Genomic DNA, 16869 nt, shown 5'->3' with positions numbered 1-16869 from the left:
CATTAACATCTCAGTGTTATTTGAGCTTCAGAAGAGAGACAAGCTATTCCATTCACATCTAACATCAAAATGCATTTTATTTTATCCTTAAAACTACAGGAAATATGGATAAATAAAATGCAACTCGAAGCACTGTGTAGTCAGTCAGAATTGAGGTCAATTTCATTTTGTTAAATCTTACTTTAACTCGGAAGGTAAGAATAATTAATCATAAGATTTCAGAATTACTTGCACATGTATACATTAATTGGAACAATGAATCAAACTCCTGATCTTGATCAAATGAAACTCAGAGGAGTTTGGTGTGTTGTTCTCTGTGTCTGTGACCTATAGTTTCAGCAGTGCTTCACCTTGCAAACACCACATTAGGTACAGTCTGAGTGTGTTTGTGTGCATGTATGATAAAAGTGTGTGTTGGAAAGGTGGAGATGAAGCTTTATGCAGGTTTGGGGACATTGTTCAATCTTAAATTAATCATACCTCATAAATAAATAAGAGGGCTGACTGACCGGTTGAGTGTCTGAGGTAGGTAAGGTGGAGCTACGGCAAGCTAGTTAAGACAAAAGATATGTTTCATGACAAAAGAGGCACAAAAGTCACAAGCCAAAACAATGTTTAATGGCAATGTTTAGAAGGGAACACTGTAAAAAAAATACAGTGAATACATGAGTGAAATCCAATGCTTTGTTTGCCATAATTGTTTATTAAATAAACATGTAATTAATAAAAAAAAAATTGGCATTTCTTATGCTATTAAATTGATAGATCAATATATAATTTACATAATTATAAATAAACCTAAAAGTATATATTATAATTATCTGTTATTTCATGATTAATTATACAATATTATGTATATTTTCTGTTTAAATATATATTATGAAAAACGTATAATTAAGAAACCAAATAATTTTAATTAGTAATAAAATAAATAATTTATAAAAAAAAAAATACATTTAAAAAAATTCAATGATTATAATTATCTATCATATATATACACATTTATTTTTACATTAATATTATGTATATTTAATACAATTATACCTGTATATGACAGCGTTTTAACTAATAATTAAAATATAATAATATAATTTATAAACTAATAAATATATTGATAAATATTTATAACTAAGCAAATAACTGCTAATTTAATTGTTATGATTAAAATATAAAATGTATATCATAATAATAATATACATTAATGCATACATTTTTATATCAATACAATGAAAATTAATCCAAGCTCACAAGTTATGTAGATAACTAACATCCTTTTTTTACTCAGCTGAAATCAGAACTTATTTCATATTGATTATTCATTTGACTACACTCTAAAATTTATGTTCACACTATATTGATATTTAATATTGTAAGGATGAATGACGTGCCCTTCACTGACTCACCGATTGATCACAGTCTCCATTATTTACCCTTATAATATAGGATTAATGTATGATTCATCAGCAGCTACGCTGAGGTGATCACCTCGCTTACATCTGAATAAATTACCATCTCATTCAATCATCTCATTCAAAATGAGTCAAGCAAATCAGCATATAAAGCCTTTATACTGCAGCCTGGACTGATGACCTCCTTTGAATATTAAAGGAACAATCTACATGGCAACAACACAGTGGAGACCTGACAACTGATGCACTGCTGATGTCAAGTTAACTGAAGCATACCGCATAAAAACACACAAGTACACATGAGTAAAACTACTAAAACAACAAACACTTGTTTACTTATTTACAACTTCAGTTTGAGGTTTTGGTCAGAATTAACCTACATACACACAACCAAGTACAACTGTTAACCAGAACAAGTACTAAACAATGATAAAACTATACAGCATAAAGAACTATACAGTATGAAAAAAATACAGCATAAAGGAAACGTAAACTGGCCTCGATGATCTTAAACGTCAGTATTATGAAAAAAAAACACACCCATAAATTAGACAGTGTTGAACAAAAATTATATTAATAATAATAATAATAAATCTGCTACATTGAAATTGTATCCTTCTGCAACTTCAGATATGCATTAATGTATCCCTACGTGATTATTGCATAAATTAAGAATAAGGTACAGTAAAGCATTCAAAGCATCAGTGCGCCGCCCAGTGTTGAAGGAAGCAATAGCAGGAAGTTCCCACAAGATTGTGCACTTTCCAGTTTAGAAACATTCCCGGATTGAAGGATGATGAAAATAAATAGCTTGTAAACAAATAGTCCATAAACTATTAAGAGTTTTTTTGGTTGGATAACCAATATTAAAGACCTATATGCGCTCTAAAGTGTGGTAGAGGTATATAAAATATAAATAGGATTACTATGTACAGAAATATAGTTTTTTCTTTTTTCTGCAAGGGGAGGGAGGTTGGGATTATGAATGTCCTGACATCCACTTTGAGTCATAAAATGAGAACTTTAATGGTCCAAAAACTGGTGCTGTGTCATTTAGGTCCTAGGTTTGGGTGGAGAGGTCAAAGGTGAAGGTTTAGAGTGCAATGCAAGTGCAGGGATGTTTGAGACACACAGGTAAGATGCCGCGGTTGATCTGGTGAAACTCCACCAACTGCAGCAGATCTGTGAACAGTGTGAAACCATCGTCCATAGTGTAGTACTGTTTATCCCCTTGCTCTAACTACAGAGATACAGACAACGAAAAAGAGAGATCAAGATGAGAATATCTCATGTATTGTATTTCAACTATCCACAAGCTGAAGCACAGCGAGACAAAGACTTACGGGAATGATGAGGTAGTGTTTGGTCTTCAGTTTATAACACAAGGACAACACAAAGCACTGCGCGTGAAGCTGACTGTCACGAACCAAAAACATCCTGCAGACAGGAGAAACCTGTTTAAACACAACTTCACAGTGCAAACCTACATGATACACAAAAACATAAGATCATTCTTACCCGTCCACCCGACCCTGCTCCTCCAATAGCCTTTGAGCTTCAGTTCGAGACACGCCCCCATGGAACCACGGCTGAACCTGATGAACCGCTGTAGATACACACACATACAGAACACTTTTAGTAATGACTGATTCTTTCTCATTGATAACATTTTACATGATGTCCGTGTGGACGCGAGACGCAAGACACTCACCGGAGAGCTGTGGCCCGTGACCGTTGGTGGGTAAACTGTGACGCAGAGCTTCTCTCTTCTGAAATACAGAAACACCCCATTAAAGAAACATCTAGATAGATGAGCAAAGATTTGATCAACTTGGGGTTTCTGGACCAAAAAAAAAAATCATTTTCATTATTTATTAGAATTTAAATAATTAAATCTTTTTTTTTACTTTTCTTCTTTTTTTTCTTTTTTGGTAATTGACAAAGATAAAATAGAATACAGATATTATAATTATAATATATATATATATATATATATTGTGTGTGTGTGTGTGTGTGTGTGTGTGTGTGTGTGTGTGCTGTCAATCGATTAAAAACAAACTAATTAAATAGCAAATTTTTCTAAAATAATCCCAATTAATCCCACCAAACAAGTTTTTAAATATACTTTTATATTGCAATAATTTCACATTCAATCTTCAAATCAATGTAGAAAAATTAAAAAACACTAGAATTTAATATCTGTTTAATAGCATCTTTTTATGACTGAAGGGGAGTATCAACTATTACCAATATTACTGATGTCCCTATGATTTCTTCTCTTATATTTAACAGTTGACAATAGTCACAGTACAGTGTAATTACAGAGTTTTTAGTTTTAACATTTATTAGACTTTAACAAATAACAACTTTTAATTTAAGTGGACTTAAAACAATCATCACATAAACCCATTAAAATAATGCTCTTCAGCAATATGGAAATATACAGAAATGTAATAAAGGGTAACACCTTACAAGAAGGTTCCATTAGTTCATGTATTAACTAACATGAACAAACAATAAACAATACATTTATTACAGCGTTTATTAATCTTTGTTCATTTTAGTTAATTAAAAGTATTGTTCATGGTTAGTTCTTGTTAATTCACAAGCACTTAAGATTTTAATAATGCATTAGTAAATATTGAAATTAACGTTACCTAAGATTAATAAATGCTGTTGAAGTATTGCTCATGCTTAGTTAATGTTAACTAAAGTAGCTAACTAATATTAATTAATGATCCTTATTGTAAGTTGTTACCAAATATATAATACATTAATATATTTACATAATGGAACCTTATTGTAAAGTGTTACCATTTTTTTTTTCAGCAAGGATGTATAAAATTTTCAAAAGTGACAGCAATGACATTTATAAAGTTGCAAAAGATGTAAATAAATGCAGTTTTTTATTTTATTTTTTTACTTTCCATTCAAAGAATCCTGGAATTTTTTTTATTGTTTACACAAATATATATTAAGCATTTTAAAATGTATTAAAATAAAAACTATTATTATTATTATTATTATTTTGAATAGTGTTCTATTTTAAAATGTAATAATAATTTTTATATTCCTGTTTTCACTGTATTTTTGATGAAATAAATGCAGCCTTGGTGAGCAGAAAAGACTTCTTTTAAAAACATTAAAATATTTTACAGACCCCAAAAACATATTAACAACATTAACTGTGAAAAATAAACTAAATTTTAAAACGACACTCAAGGGAGTTCATAAGCATCTTTTAAAAAACAACCGTTTACTCTATAGTTTTAATGCAAACTTGTTTTTTACAAATGCATAACAAACCCTGAAGCCTCAGGCTGGGCGTCACAATACAGCAGGCATTCATAGCATGTTTCAGCGCTGTGTAGCATGAATTGTGTTTCTCCTGAGCACAAATACACATACACACCCTCCAGCTGTGTCCTTCCTCCTGCTCGGCATTCTGGGCCTCATGTGGGTTCTGAATCACTCGTCCGCCGCTCTTCCCTGAAAAATCCATGGCCACCATCGACTCCTCTCGGTCTGCATACTGACGACGACACAGGTGTGAGAAGCTCAGTGAATCACCCAAAGCCAACATATGACTTCAGAATATAGTGCACAAGTTGTATGGATTACTTTTTTGGAGTTTGAGAGATGTTTTCTGTACCTTGGAGTCTTGTCGTGATGGTTTGTGAAGTCTGGCACTGGATTGGGAGAGCTGGTAGTTACACTGGAGCTGTTTCCCATGCTAAAACATACACACACACACAGCAGGTTTCAGATGGAGCTAGTCCAGTGTTTTTCATAGCGAGTGTGTGTGTGTTCATATACCTTAAACAATCTGAAGGCCGTGATCCAGCATGTTCGACTCTGCTCACTGTCAGCACACATCAGCTTCAAATCCTGACAGCGAAACCTGTCTTTTACGGCCTAGCGTGCATACACACACATTCATGTTCATTTAGCGGTCTACACGAGGAAATACCACAGACTTCTGCTGCTGTTATGTTAAGCTAATTATCATTATTATAGACTACCTCAAACCCTAAAAGAAAACCTATTGCATTTTTAAAATGTAATCAAAGTGCTTTATTTATGAACTGCTTTCATAAATTGTCACTAAAACCAGGGCCGTGCAGAGACCTTTGGAGGGGCAGGTGCTCAAAGTATAAAAGGGGCACATGGAACAAGGCTTTAAATGGCACTGTTCAAAATATCAATACAGCAATATATTGTGATGCATTCCTTGCTGATTCGTGTATCGATATGGATGATTATGTATTGATAATCATCAATACATAATCCTCATCACTCCATCTCCTCATCTGGGGCCCATTTCACAAAGGAGGTTAAGTGAAAACTCTGTATGCGTATGTTTACCCTGAAATGAGGTTTTCTGTTTCAGAATGGGAGGTTTGTCAAACCTGAGAAAGCAGGGTAAGTCAAGCCCATTTCTGAAAGAGAGGTAACTTACACTCAGAGTCAGTTACCATGGTAACTTACACTATGAACCTAACCTGGTTGGGAGCAGGTTTTCTTCGATAAACCCAGAGTTTATTTCGGTCTCCTCCCCCTTTTTAAATACTTCATTAATGCACACTGGAAAAATGCTCTTCTTACTAAGTGTTTTTTTTTTTTTTATTATAAAATAAAGATTGATTTTCTATATAAGAAAATTATATAAGAAATGTTGTCTTGTTTCCTGGGGGGGATCTAAATTAAGTGCATTTTACTTAAGCAAAATTATATGCCAGTGTGGTAATAAAAATAATCTTAATGCAAATGGTAAACCTTATTCTGAGTGTCTATTACTAAGTGCAAATCTACTGTAGCTCCGCCCTCCATCGACACATAAGGTTAAATATGACACATGTGAATAACGTTTTCAGTGGTGTAGGCACTAGGCAGTAATGTTTTTGGCACGGAAACTAGCTTGTAACGTGATTGATTGGGTTACAAAAGAGACTCTGGCTTTTGCCGAGCTCATTCTTCTCACTTTTCCCATCACAGGTCACATTAGAATTTATTTTCAATAAAAATGAACAAAATTTTCTAAAAGTGGAAGCAAAGTGCCTAACGAGTGTTTAATAATGATACAACTATTTATAATTGTAATAAATATAATCATTTACAATATGTTATTATTGCATCCTGTTAATGTATAACAATACTGAGGGGCAAATGTATCTGCCAGTATAAAGTATAACTAGCATCTAATTATTATTTACACTTAGCCTGTTGCAAAGATCTGCTACTTTTACATGGTAAATAGATCACGATTTTCACTGTAAATTTTTTAGCATTTAGAGCTACTTGCACTTAGCCTACTGTAAATAGGATCTATCGCTAAGAAAGTATGTTAATTCCACAGTGTAAATAGCCACTGGCGTATTTTTCTTACTCTATTGGCAGATCATTTGTAAAATAAGAAAAATGCACTTAAAATATTATTATTAATATTATTATTTTATATATATTTTTTGCCCATGAGATACCATAAAATGATAAGCTATTAGTTCATTAATCTAATGTCCTGCCGGTTTTCACCTGTGATATTATAACACTGAGAAGAATTACATTTGTATCGAGTCTGAAGTATGCAGATGGATTTTTGGCGGGAGCTGTTGCCATGGTGAATCGTAATATCGGTGCTCCATTGATACTGGCTTTTTATAGTTGTGGTGCACGCGCTTAACTCAGAGTCAGTCAATTTAGAGTTGATTAAACCAACTCATTTCAGCTGTTCTGTAACCGAAAACTCAGAGTTTCCCATCTCAGGGTAAGTCAACTCAGAGTTCAAGTTTAAACTCATAGTTGGTTTAACCTCCTTAGTGATTTTAATCATCGCTACTGTCTACTCTTGCACCTAATCAATAAGCCCACCTTAAATATTGATACAAAACATTTAACAACTGATACACTGGAATATAGTGATTAATATTATTATTACTGTTGCAGTTGTAGTTGTCTAAAATTGAACACCTTTGCAATGTAAACAAATGACATGCTACAAGTGTTATTCATCTCCTTCACACTGCACTTTGATGTCAGGTGTCAGATGTCGATATATATATATATATATATATATATATATATATATATATATATATATATATATATATATATATATATATATATATATACTGTATATATTTGTGTCACATTTAAATATAATTATATTTTAATTCATTTGTTAATTGTTTTTATTTTTATAATAATTCAGAGAATGAGAAAATCTGAATAAACCTTACCAGTGTTGTGATAATTATTTTTAAGGCACTCTATGTTTTAAAAAATAAATAAATACTGTAATATAATACTAGTTTAGTCAAATAACATAAAAAAGACCATACCTCTCGATGCCTGTGAAACTTTTCTCCCTCAAACAGCACGCTAACGTTACTCTTCACTACAGACTACACACTGCAATATAAACATATCTGCATGTTCTCACATCACATCGTTCTTGTAAAATAATAATAAGTAAATAAACATCAAAATCACTTCGCTGAGAATGAAACACCACTTACCAGCTGCCGCGGTGTTAATAATATACTCTAACGTTAGCTATTTAAAAAATGCGCGTGCAGCTTGAGAGAAATCATCCCGCTCGGAGGAGGTCGTCGTCGTAAGGTGAAAGGTCATCATGTGGGTCATTTTATTTACGGCTAAATTATTATGAATAAATTGTACTAATATTTAGATTGGGCATGGGCAGGCATTCACAAAAGGGCATGTTATTACAAAAAATTTGAGGAAAATTTGCTTTGACAAAAGGGCACTTTGGGCACCAAGGGGCAAAGGGGCAGGTGCTCAAGCACCCAACGCACCCCCCCCCCCCCCCCCCTGCACGTGCCTGACTAAAACTGTAACCAAAAATAAAAAATGTAAATAGAAACTAATAAATAGAAATTAAAATTTCTATTTAAACTAAAACTAAAATACTAAACTTAACATTAATGAATCTCTCTCTATATCTTATATCAAATATGAGATATAAAATATTAAACTAAAAACAAAAACATTTTATGTTGCTCTTGCAACTAATTGAAAAAAAAGTTGAGATACTAAAAAAAATCACTCAAATAAAAAAAATAATAATAATAAAAGCACATAAATGTATTAAAACATAAATGAAGACTGAAAATATAAAAATACGAATGGATTCAAAATATTAATAAAAACTATAATAGTATAAAGATAATACCAAAATAAGACTTTTCCTATTGGTTACCTTAATGCAGAAGACATGCTCTCCTGGAGCCCCGTAAAGTTTTCGGCCATTGAACACTGTGAACACATTCAGATCTTCCAGATCTCCAATGAACTGCAGGTGTCGAGGTTCCTACAAACATACATATGCATTCAGATTTTACATGCATGTTCATGTGTACATATACACTTTGTGCACTGTGTGTGTGTTTGTGTGAATGGGCTTTTGTTTGTGTGTGGCACCTTTGACTGTCCTTTGTTGGAGCAGTACAGTCCAGAGCGTCGTAAAATGAAATAAAGTTTCTTCCAGGACTTTTTCCCGCCCTCTCTCACATGGAGAAAGCCTTGAATCTCTGGACAGGAGCCACTCTTCACCATATTCTAGAAGGGAGACATTTACTGGTTTTATGAAGACAATATAATTGCCATTTTTATGTTTTTAAAAGCTGTAGATCAACATACCTGCACCAGCTCTGATGATGTCATGCCTTTAGTGACATCAGCGCAGTCCGATATCATGTGCTCTGGGAAAAATAACTGCATAACAGGAAAAATGTCTACATTTGGTAGTTGTGACATCATTTAAGTTAAAAGAATTGTGAATATTTCTATACAAATACAAATTTATATATTTTCAGATAAATTACAAGATGATAATAAAGAGGTTTCATACCACAGGTTTTTTGAAGAACTCGTACTTAGCGTAGTTTTTGCGGAAGATCAGCTTTGTGTCGCTTTCTACAGGCCAGGATGACTGAACCTGCACCACAAGCTCATGGTCTTCCAGACAGCGCTCTTGGGAAAAAAACAAATGCAAAGTTTGAAAAATAAACCATTTAAATTAAAAAATTACACATTAAATTAAATGAACCTTTAAATTACATTTTATTAAAGTTTAATTAAATTACAAATTAAAAATAAATTTTATTGAAATTGAAACGGAATTAAAAAATAAATGTAAAAAAAAAAGAATTCAATAAAATGTATAAATAAAAATACATTTAACATTTAAATAAAAAAGTATACATTAAATGAAAAATATCTCTAAGTGTAGTAAACCAATTATTAAAAAAACATTTTTTTTTAATGTTGCTAAATACTTTACTAATTGTACTGTCATTCAAATGCCATCGAAACCAAAGGTTCGTCCAATCCAGCACCTGTCAAAAGCACAACTAAAGCTACTGTAAAGCCTGTATAACAGGTTGTGTTCATTTCAATGCTGTTTATTTTCCACAACACCCCTGGGTCCGATTTCTTTCAGCAAAGAATCACTCATTATTAAAGCACAATAAGACATGACAGCTTTTGCCTTAACATTATTTCTACACAAACAAGGTGGCATTTAGTTGGTATTCAATGTTTTTTATCCAAACAATGAGTCATGAATGTGTAATTACATTATTGATTTATCAAAAGCAAAAACACTAGATAGTAACTTGTTTTGCAGTGCAAAATCAAGTGCATGCAAACAACAAAGTGAATGCAAAGCAGCAACCCACTGTTTTCCAATTCAAATCTCATTACTATTAGACTTCCTTTGTAGGTGAAGTATGCAATTTTACGTTGTATTATGAAAGTATTTGTATTAATAAGTTACATTATGGAAAATGGAACTCACAGGAGAGTATTAGAAGTGTATCAGCAATTGCATTAAGTTGTTTTAGTGCAAGAACACCATCCTCAAGTCTTACCAAGGCCTAAAGCAGAATGATGTTCAATAAGAGCCCAGCTTTCCTCGTCCGTACAGTGTGCGTTCTGCGCTAGCATACGACAAACATCATGCGCCGTTGTCCCAGATGTCACCAAAACCGACCGACTGTGTGTGGCGTCCCCAAAAACCCGAAGCACCTACGAAAACACACAAGAATCTGATCGTAAATCATTCAGAAATTAAGATGCATGGAAATGCATGCAGTGTTTTGTTTGTTTGAGGTCATGAACTTTTCTGAGTGCCAAAGAATGTGCTTGTGTTGTGTATTTTTATTGACAAGTCTATGAACTGAATGCCCTGTGATGTGTTTGTGTACATGCACGCTTGTTTTCCCTTGAGGATGGCCTGTCATGCCGTCTGTCACCTATTATAACTACTGAGAATTCATAGCGCCACAGGCAACTGTCTGTCATTTGTGTCACAGATGAAACTGTGCATGCTTACGTGTGTGCTGCTGTTGGAGGGAGGATCCCTCCCGCTGAAAGACCCGGTCAGCACCGGAGAGTGTGTCGGACTGCAGAGCTCCGGAAACGGATTGGGAATCAAAGGTGCAGATGAAGCTCGAAACTCCCTTTTAGTTGGAATGCTAAAATCACAAGACCAGGAAGAATAAGTAAAAAGCATCAAATGCAATAAAATTATATAAATTATTATAAATTAGCATCTATAAATAAGCAACTTGGAACAGCTTGAAGCCGTTTATAGACTATTGCTATAGTTTAAAATGAAATAAAATTTATATTTAATGAAATAAAATATAAATAAATATAATTACATCATTAAACTCAACTTAGAACTGTCTGGAGCGGTTTATACAATTTAAAATGAAAGAAAATTTGATTCAATTTAGTTAAGTAATTAAAATTAAATTAAATACAATCATGCAGGTTAAATATAAATAAACAGAATTAAATCTTTAAATTAAACTTTGAACTGTTAAAAGCTGTTTATACACTACTGCTATAGTTTAAAATAAATGTCATTTAAATGAAAAATTTATATCAAGATAAGTTTAAAAAAAATCTATATCTATTAAATTACGTTTTTTATTAAATTTAAATAAAACAAAGATAGTCACAGCATTGCCGTTTTTTTTTTTTTTCACTTTGTTTTTTAAGCAAATTTTCAGCCACAGTCAAATACTACAATAAGCACCGAGTGCCACGAGTTACCTGTGGGTGTTTCTGATAGTCATAGGTATCGTTCGAGGTGTTGACATCTGAAGGTTTTGGGAAGATGGAGAACATTTCACAGACACCGAATCTCTTCTGGACACGGTCTCAATCATCGACCTCCTAAACACTTCCAGCTCTGACCTGCAGCCTTTCACCTCCATCACTGCCGAGAGACACGAGACAAACGCTCCGTTTGAAAAAGTCAGATGTAAAAAATAATTTGACCACTTCAAGGTGTGACTCATATACCGAAATATTTGCTACTCTACACCAACCATGTCAAAATATTAAACATTTGTTTTCTTAAGTTTCCCTTCCCAAAAATAGATTTTACTCAACATGCCAGAACCTGATTTTCTGCCAAGAACAAAAAAGAAAACAATGACGTGTGCCAAGTCTGTGTAAGCGAGTCTTTAAGTCACACCTTTTGCAATCTTTTGTTTCTAATGTTTTATTCGCTGTTGCTAAAGGAAACAGAACTGTTGATTAGACACTCATATGTTGACTGTGTCTGATCGCGCAAACAGAGAACTTGTGAATCAGGAAGCTGACAGAGAAACTCAACCGTTCACCTCTTAAACCAGAAAACACACAGTGAATAATAAACGAATGCATGTCAACACTTCTAAGCAAGTCTATTTGCTGTTCTCTGGTATAAAAGCAATCAACCAAATACACTTTCTAATATTTAAGAAACTAGACAAATAACACACGGTTCTTTTCTTTTCTGTACCTAACACACTTAAACACTATCTTGCACCTGTCAAATTAAAAGGGTGATGTCACTCTTCACAAATAAAGCTTCATTGTCCCTGTTCAAGGCTGCGGGCTCTACTTACATCAAATAACAAAGAGGGTTAACAACACAGACCGCATTTTCATGCTCTAAGCGAAAATGCATTTGAGGGTTTCTTTTAAGCATGAATTATAAAATGACAGTTTAGAGTCTGCAGGTTCAACATAAGCACAACATCAAACCAAACGTGATTACAGTCAATGTGGCGTGCAAACAAGTTGGAGAAATGAAAGTACAAGCAATTGTGCACCTGTTGCTCCGTCCTCTGGATGATAAGCTTGTGTTTGTTCTGCTTTGATGTTGTTTCATCACTTGTTAACATAGTAGTATACAATAGTGTAATGTAGCATTGCTCAGCGAATGATGAGAACAACTGTACTGTATCAATAAAAAGTACATGCAAAATTAAACAATATTTTTAATACTTAATAAAGCAGTTCTTGAGACAAACGAGAGCAGTTTTAGCCAACTTTCTTTATTCTTTTTTTTTCAGTTATTTTTAACTTATGTCATGTTGGGTATAATTCAGTATTAAGTCACTAATATTAAATAAATAAAAGATCTATTAGCACATATAATTATGCGAGGAAACACATCCACATTTTCTTTTGTTTGTTTGTTCTTTCTTTCTTTCTTTAAAGGGGTCATATGATGCAATTTCAAGTTTTTATTTCTCTTTGGAGTGTTACAAGTTGTTTGTGAATAGATTAGACCCCTTTTAGTTGCAAAGACTAATGTCTGAAATCCAAAGAGATATTCTTTATAAAAGCTAAGACTCGTCCACGTCCTCCTAAAACCTCGTTTAAACACGCCCCCACATGTCTACGTCACTGTGTAGGGTGATTTGCATAACACCGCCCAAATCAAAAGGCATCAAAAAGAAAAAAAATAGGCGATTAATATTTTCTATATTTAATAGAACCACGCCAATTCAAACCTGAGCCAGAGACGCGTTTTTATAGCGTTGTGCATTATAACCAATCACACACGATGCTGTTGAGCTTATGAATGCAATGACCAACCAGGTGATCAGATGAGTCATTTTGAGAGTGCTTGAACTCTAGACTGTAAGTGAAAATGTCTTTGCTCTCTTTATGTACAGTGAAAGTGTTATGATTAGTAGCCTAACTTGCAATGTTTTTATTCACATTAACATTCAATGTTAAATTCACATTAAATATAAACTGTCGTATTAAAAATGTTATTGCATGACACCCAGGTGTTTATGCATGGTTAATAGATTACATTATTAGGTTGCTTTGACCCTCATCCACTATAGATCAACATAATAAAGGTTAGAATCAAGAGATTTCATGGTATAGTTAATGCATATTGGAATGTTTCGTATAAAAAGCTGCTGTTGTGACTGCTGTGTCACATGACGACCCCCCACCCCCTATTCACCCCCAATTCGTGCCCCCTTAAAAATAATGAGTGCATGACGCCCCTGGCCCAAATGTTCACACAAAGAAAGAAGGCGTAACTTTTATTCTCGCTGTTACTCACCGGCGCCATGCTGTGGAGACACTGTGTGTTTCGTTGTGAAAGAGGACACAACTAGACATAAGTGGTTAAGTTGTATTTACAACACTTTTCCAAAACAGTTCAATCTAAATATTCAGATGTGTGCAGCGCATTTTATCAAGGACCGTTTCATGGAAGAGTATCCTACTATGCCGTCTACAAACAAAGGCTGTTTCTATAAATTGGGGCAATTGTCTGGGCTTCTGACTCACAGCCTGTAAGTATATTGATGATTCAATGTGAGTTTTAAACAGTGTAGAGTATCGCTTGTTGTTTGTCGTTTCTCCAATCACAAATCCAGACATGGTTTTATGTTTACGCGGCGTGATACGCAACGCAACACATAAAAAGACAATATAAGTCATTATAATCCGAAATTATGTTCCCACTGGAAGGCCTCGTTTGTTATGGGTTTTATTACTTTTGTATCGCCGAGGCAGGACACGTATCACAGTTTGTCAAGGGCCTTAACATTTTGTCGCACACTTAGGTATTTGGCCAATCACAACGCACTGGATAGCTGGCCAATCAGAGCACACTTTGCTTTTCAGAACGATGAGCTTTGTAAAAATCGACACGTTTCAGAAAGGCGGGGCATAGAGGAGCAACAATAATGTACATTATGTGAAAAAAAGTGTGTTTGCTCATTGCATTACATCAAATACACAACATAATAAACTTTTTAGCAATGTCATATGACCCCTTTAAAATAATGACATTCGTCACGCTTCATAATTTTAACCAATTTTATGCTTTATTTTTATAAGTTTGACCAGGCAGATGTAGGAATCACTGTTCTAGATGTATGATGCTCATAAACAGACATTTATGCCATTATCATTATCATGGTATTACCATGCAAGCTGGAGTACCTTGTAAACACCATTAAAGGGTCAACTCCATAATTTGGATGACAGTAGTAGTTTCACATTAAAATTAGTGTTTTTGACCTGAATTAACCCTATTATTCAGTCACTTTTGGAAAGCGTATCCTATTATAGTTTAAACAAAAAATAAAACTACATTCATCACTAACCTTCGAATATCAGGACACGTTGTAAAACGGCTCAGAGGCACTTGAGAATAGGTTAACAGTTTAGTTTCTAGTAATATGTTGACATATGCAGAGTTTAATGTAAGTCATAGAGTTAAAACAGTGTAAATAACTCACCTGCATGTATACCGTCCGCTTCTTGTTGTCTGGTATCGGTTTACGGTGACACACGCTTAAGTTAAAGTGTTTGTGGAGTGTTTCATCCTGTCCAGCAGGCATGAGTAACATCCTCTTTACTCCAGTAGGGTTTCGTCTGAACACCTGACGCGTGGGCGGAGCTCGTGAACGCACAGGTGAAGGAAGGGCGTGGAAGTTCACGCCTACACTCAACAGACAGAGATGATGAGCTCATGATGGGTTTTCTACAACAACCCACGTGCTTTTACGTAACAGGGTGCTTCTAAGCCACGTATTTGAACTTTAACTGATTATGTCATGACTTTTTGAAGTTGAGTAAATGTTGACAAAGTATTTACTCACCCTCATGTCGTCCCAAAATTGTTTTGGAGTCCGTTGACTTTTGTATGGACGAAAACAAATAGGTACTCTTTAAAATATATTATGTTTTCGACAGACGTAAGAAAGTCAAACAGGTTTGGAACGTCATGAGGATGATTAAATTATGACAATGATCTTATTATTTATTTTTATTTCTTTATATTTCTTTATTTATTTTTGGTGAAATATAAAAAAGGAGGCCAAATTAACACTGATTATATTTCAGGGTGCCTATTGACAACTGAAATTAGAACAAAATATCTATAACATGGAGCCATAAAATGTGACCTCACAAAGAAATGGTCCAATGACACAGCTTGCCCCACATCAGTGTTAAATGTGTCAGGTCATAGCAGGGAAGTTCAATCTTTGAGCAATATCAAGTTAATTTTGTTAGATTAGTTAAGTTAGTTTAATACATTGTGTATATTTCATATCTGTATTTAATTTTCTTTTTTATTTTATTATTTCGTATATTTCATTATTTGTATTTAATTATTTTTTTCTCCTTATTTTTTCGGATATTTCATTATTTGTATTTAATTTTCTCTTCTTTTTTTTGCAGTCTAAAAAGAGTATGCCAGATCTACATTTCACTGCTCGTTGTGTCACAAATAAAATCCTTGAATCTTGAATTTGCCTGCTTAATATTTTGACAAAATTATTAGAAAATATTTCATATTCACAATATGGTAATATATCAGAACTATTTTTAAGATTTTAATTTCCTGCATTTGAAGGCAAAGATTATCTGCACTAATCCAGTCCCACTTCTTTCTACTATTTGGGGGGGTGGGGGTCCTTCATAATCTGTATATATAGTCAACTATATTTTTTATAACTGAATACATTCGTTTTAATATCAAATTTACATGCTATGAAGAAAATTAACTTTGGATAATAATAATAAAAAAGTAACATTACACATATAATTTGTCATAAATTCTTACCTCTTTCTGATATGCATCTCTCAATCCAAGGTTTACCAAAAGTAGCACATCTGTTATACTTTTCCTTTATAAACATTTACCATGGTAATCATATTTCCCAGCAAAATACCATAGTTACTATAGCTATTTGTGGATAATAACTAGCAAGCACAGCTTTAATGATTGCATAAACACATGTAGGTTTAAGTATTTTGGAGAAAACCATTACACATTTTTCCTAAATAATTATTTTCAACGTGGATAATAATATAAATGTTTCTTGAGCTTCAAGTCAGCTTATCAGAATGATTTCTGAAGGATCGTCTGACACTGGAGTCATGATGCTGAAAATTCAGCTTTGCATCACAGAAATAACTTACATTTTACAATATAATAAAATAGAAATAAGTTATTTAAATTGTAATAATATTTCACAAATATTAAAATTTTCACAGTTTTTTATTTAAATAAATCCATCTTTGGTGAGCATAAGAGACGTTCAAAAACATTGAGAATGCTACCAAACCAAACATTGTAACAATCATTTTAATCAGATTTTAATTGCTGAATAAA

At 33.4% G+C, this 16869-nt stretch overlaps 1 protein-coding gene across 2 annotated transcripts; it reads right to left on the bottom strand.

Moving 5' to 3' along the window:
* Positions 1-1894: 1894 nt before the first annotated feature.
* LOC132124305 (growth factor receptor-bound protein 7-like) lies at positions 1895-15150 on the bottom strand. 2 transcript variants are annotated; one of them, XM_059535277.1, is made up of 15 exons: positions 14987-15150; positions 11493-11658; positions 10765-10906; positions 10301-10457; positions 9280-9401; positions 9069-9143; positions 8850-8987; positions 8629-8739; positions 5226-5324; positions 5062-5142; positions 4822-4941; positions 3121-3178; positions 2928-3015; positions 2753-2846; positions 1895-2649 (listed from the first exon to the last, which is right to left on the bottom strand). In XM_059535277.1, the coding sequence occupies exons 2-15, from the start codon at positions 11654-11656 to the stop codon at positions 2503-2505; spliced, it is 1596 nt and encodes a 531-aa protein (XP_059391260.1). In that variant the 5' UTR covers positions 11657-11658; positions 14987-15150; the 3' UTR covers positions 1895-2502. The 2 variants fall into 2 exon arrangements, with proteins under 2 accessions (XP_059391260.1, XP_059391261.1); XM_059535278.1 differs by lacking the exon at positions 14987-15150 and adding an exon at positions 14852-14874.
* Positions 15151-16869: the final 1719 nt, after the last annotated feature.

This window comes from Carassius carassius, chromosome 42, assembly GCF_963082965.1.
Source record: "Carassius carassius chromosome 42, fCarCar2.1, whole genome shotgun sequence".
Classification (NCBI taxonomy): domain Eukaryota; kingdom Metazoa; phylum Chordata; class Actinopteri; order Cypriniformes; family Cyprinidae; genus Carassius; species Carassius carassius.
Note: the sequence above shows the minus strand (reverse complement) of the source record. Positions and strands in the feature narration are given on the sequence as shown.

Bases quoted from the DNA above. Each gene is read 5' to 3' on its own strand.
- LOC132124305 (XM_059535277.1), bottom strand. From the start codon at position 11,656: ATGGAGGTGAAAGGCTGCAGGTCAGAGCTGGAAGTGTTTAGGAGGTCG. The intron at 3,016-3,120 runs GTGAGTGTCTTG...GTGTATCTACAG, and splicing joins TCACGGGCCACAGCTCTCCG to CGGTTCATCAGGTTCAGCCG. The intron at 2,650-2,752 runs GTAAGTCTTTGT...GTATCTCTGTAG, and splicing joins AACACTACCTCATCATTCCC to TTAGAGCAAGGGGATAAACA.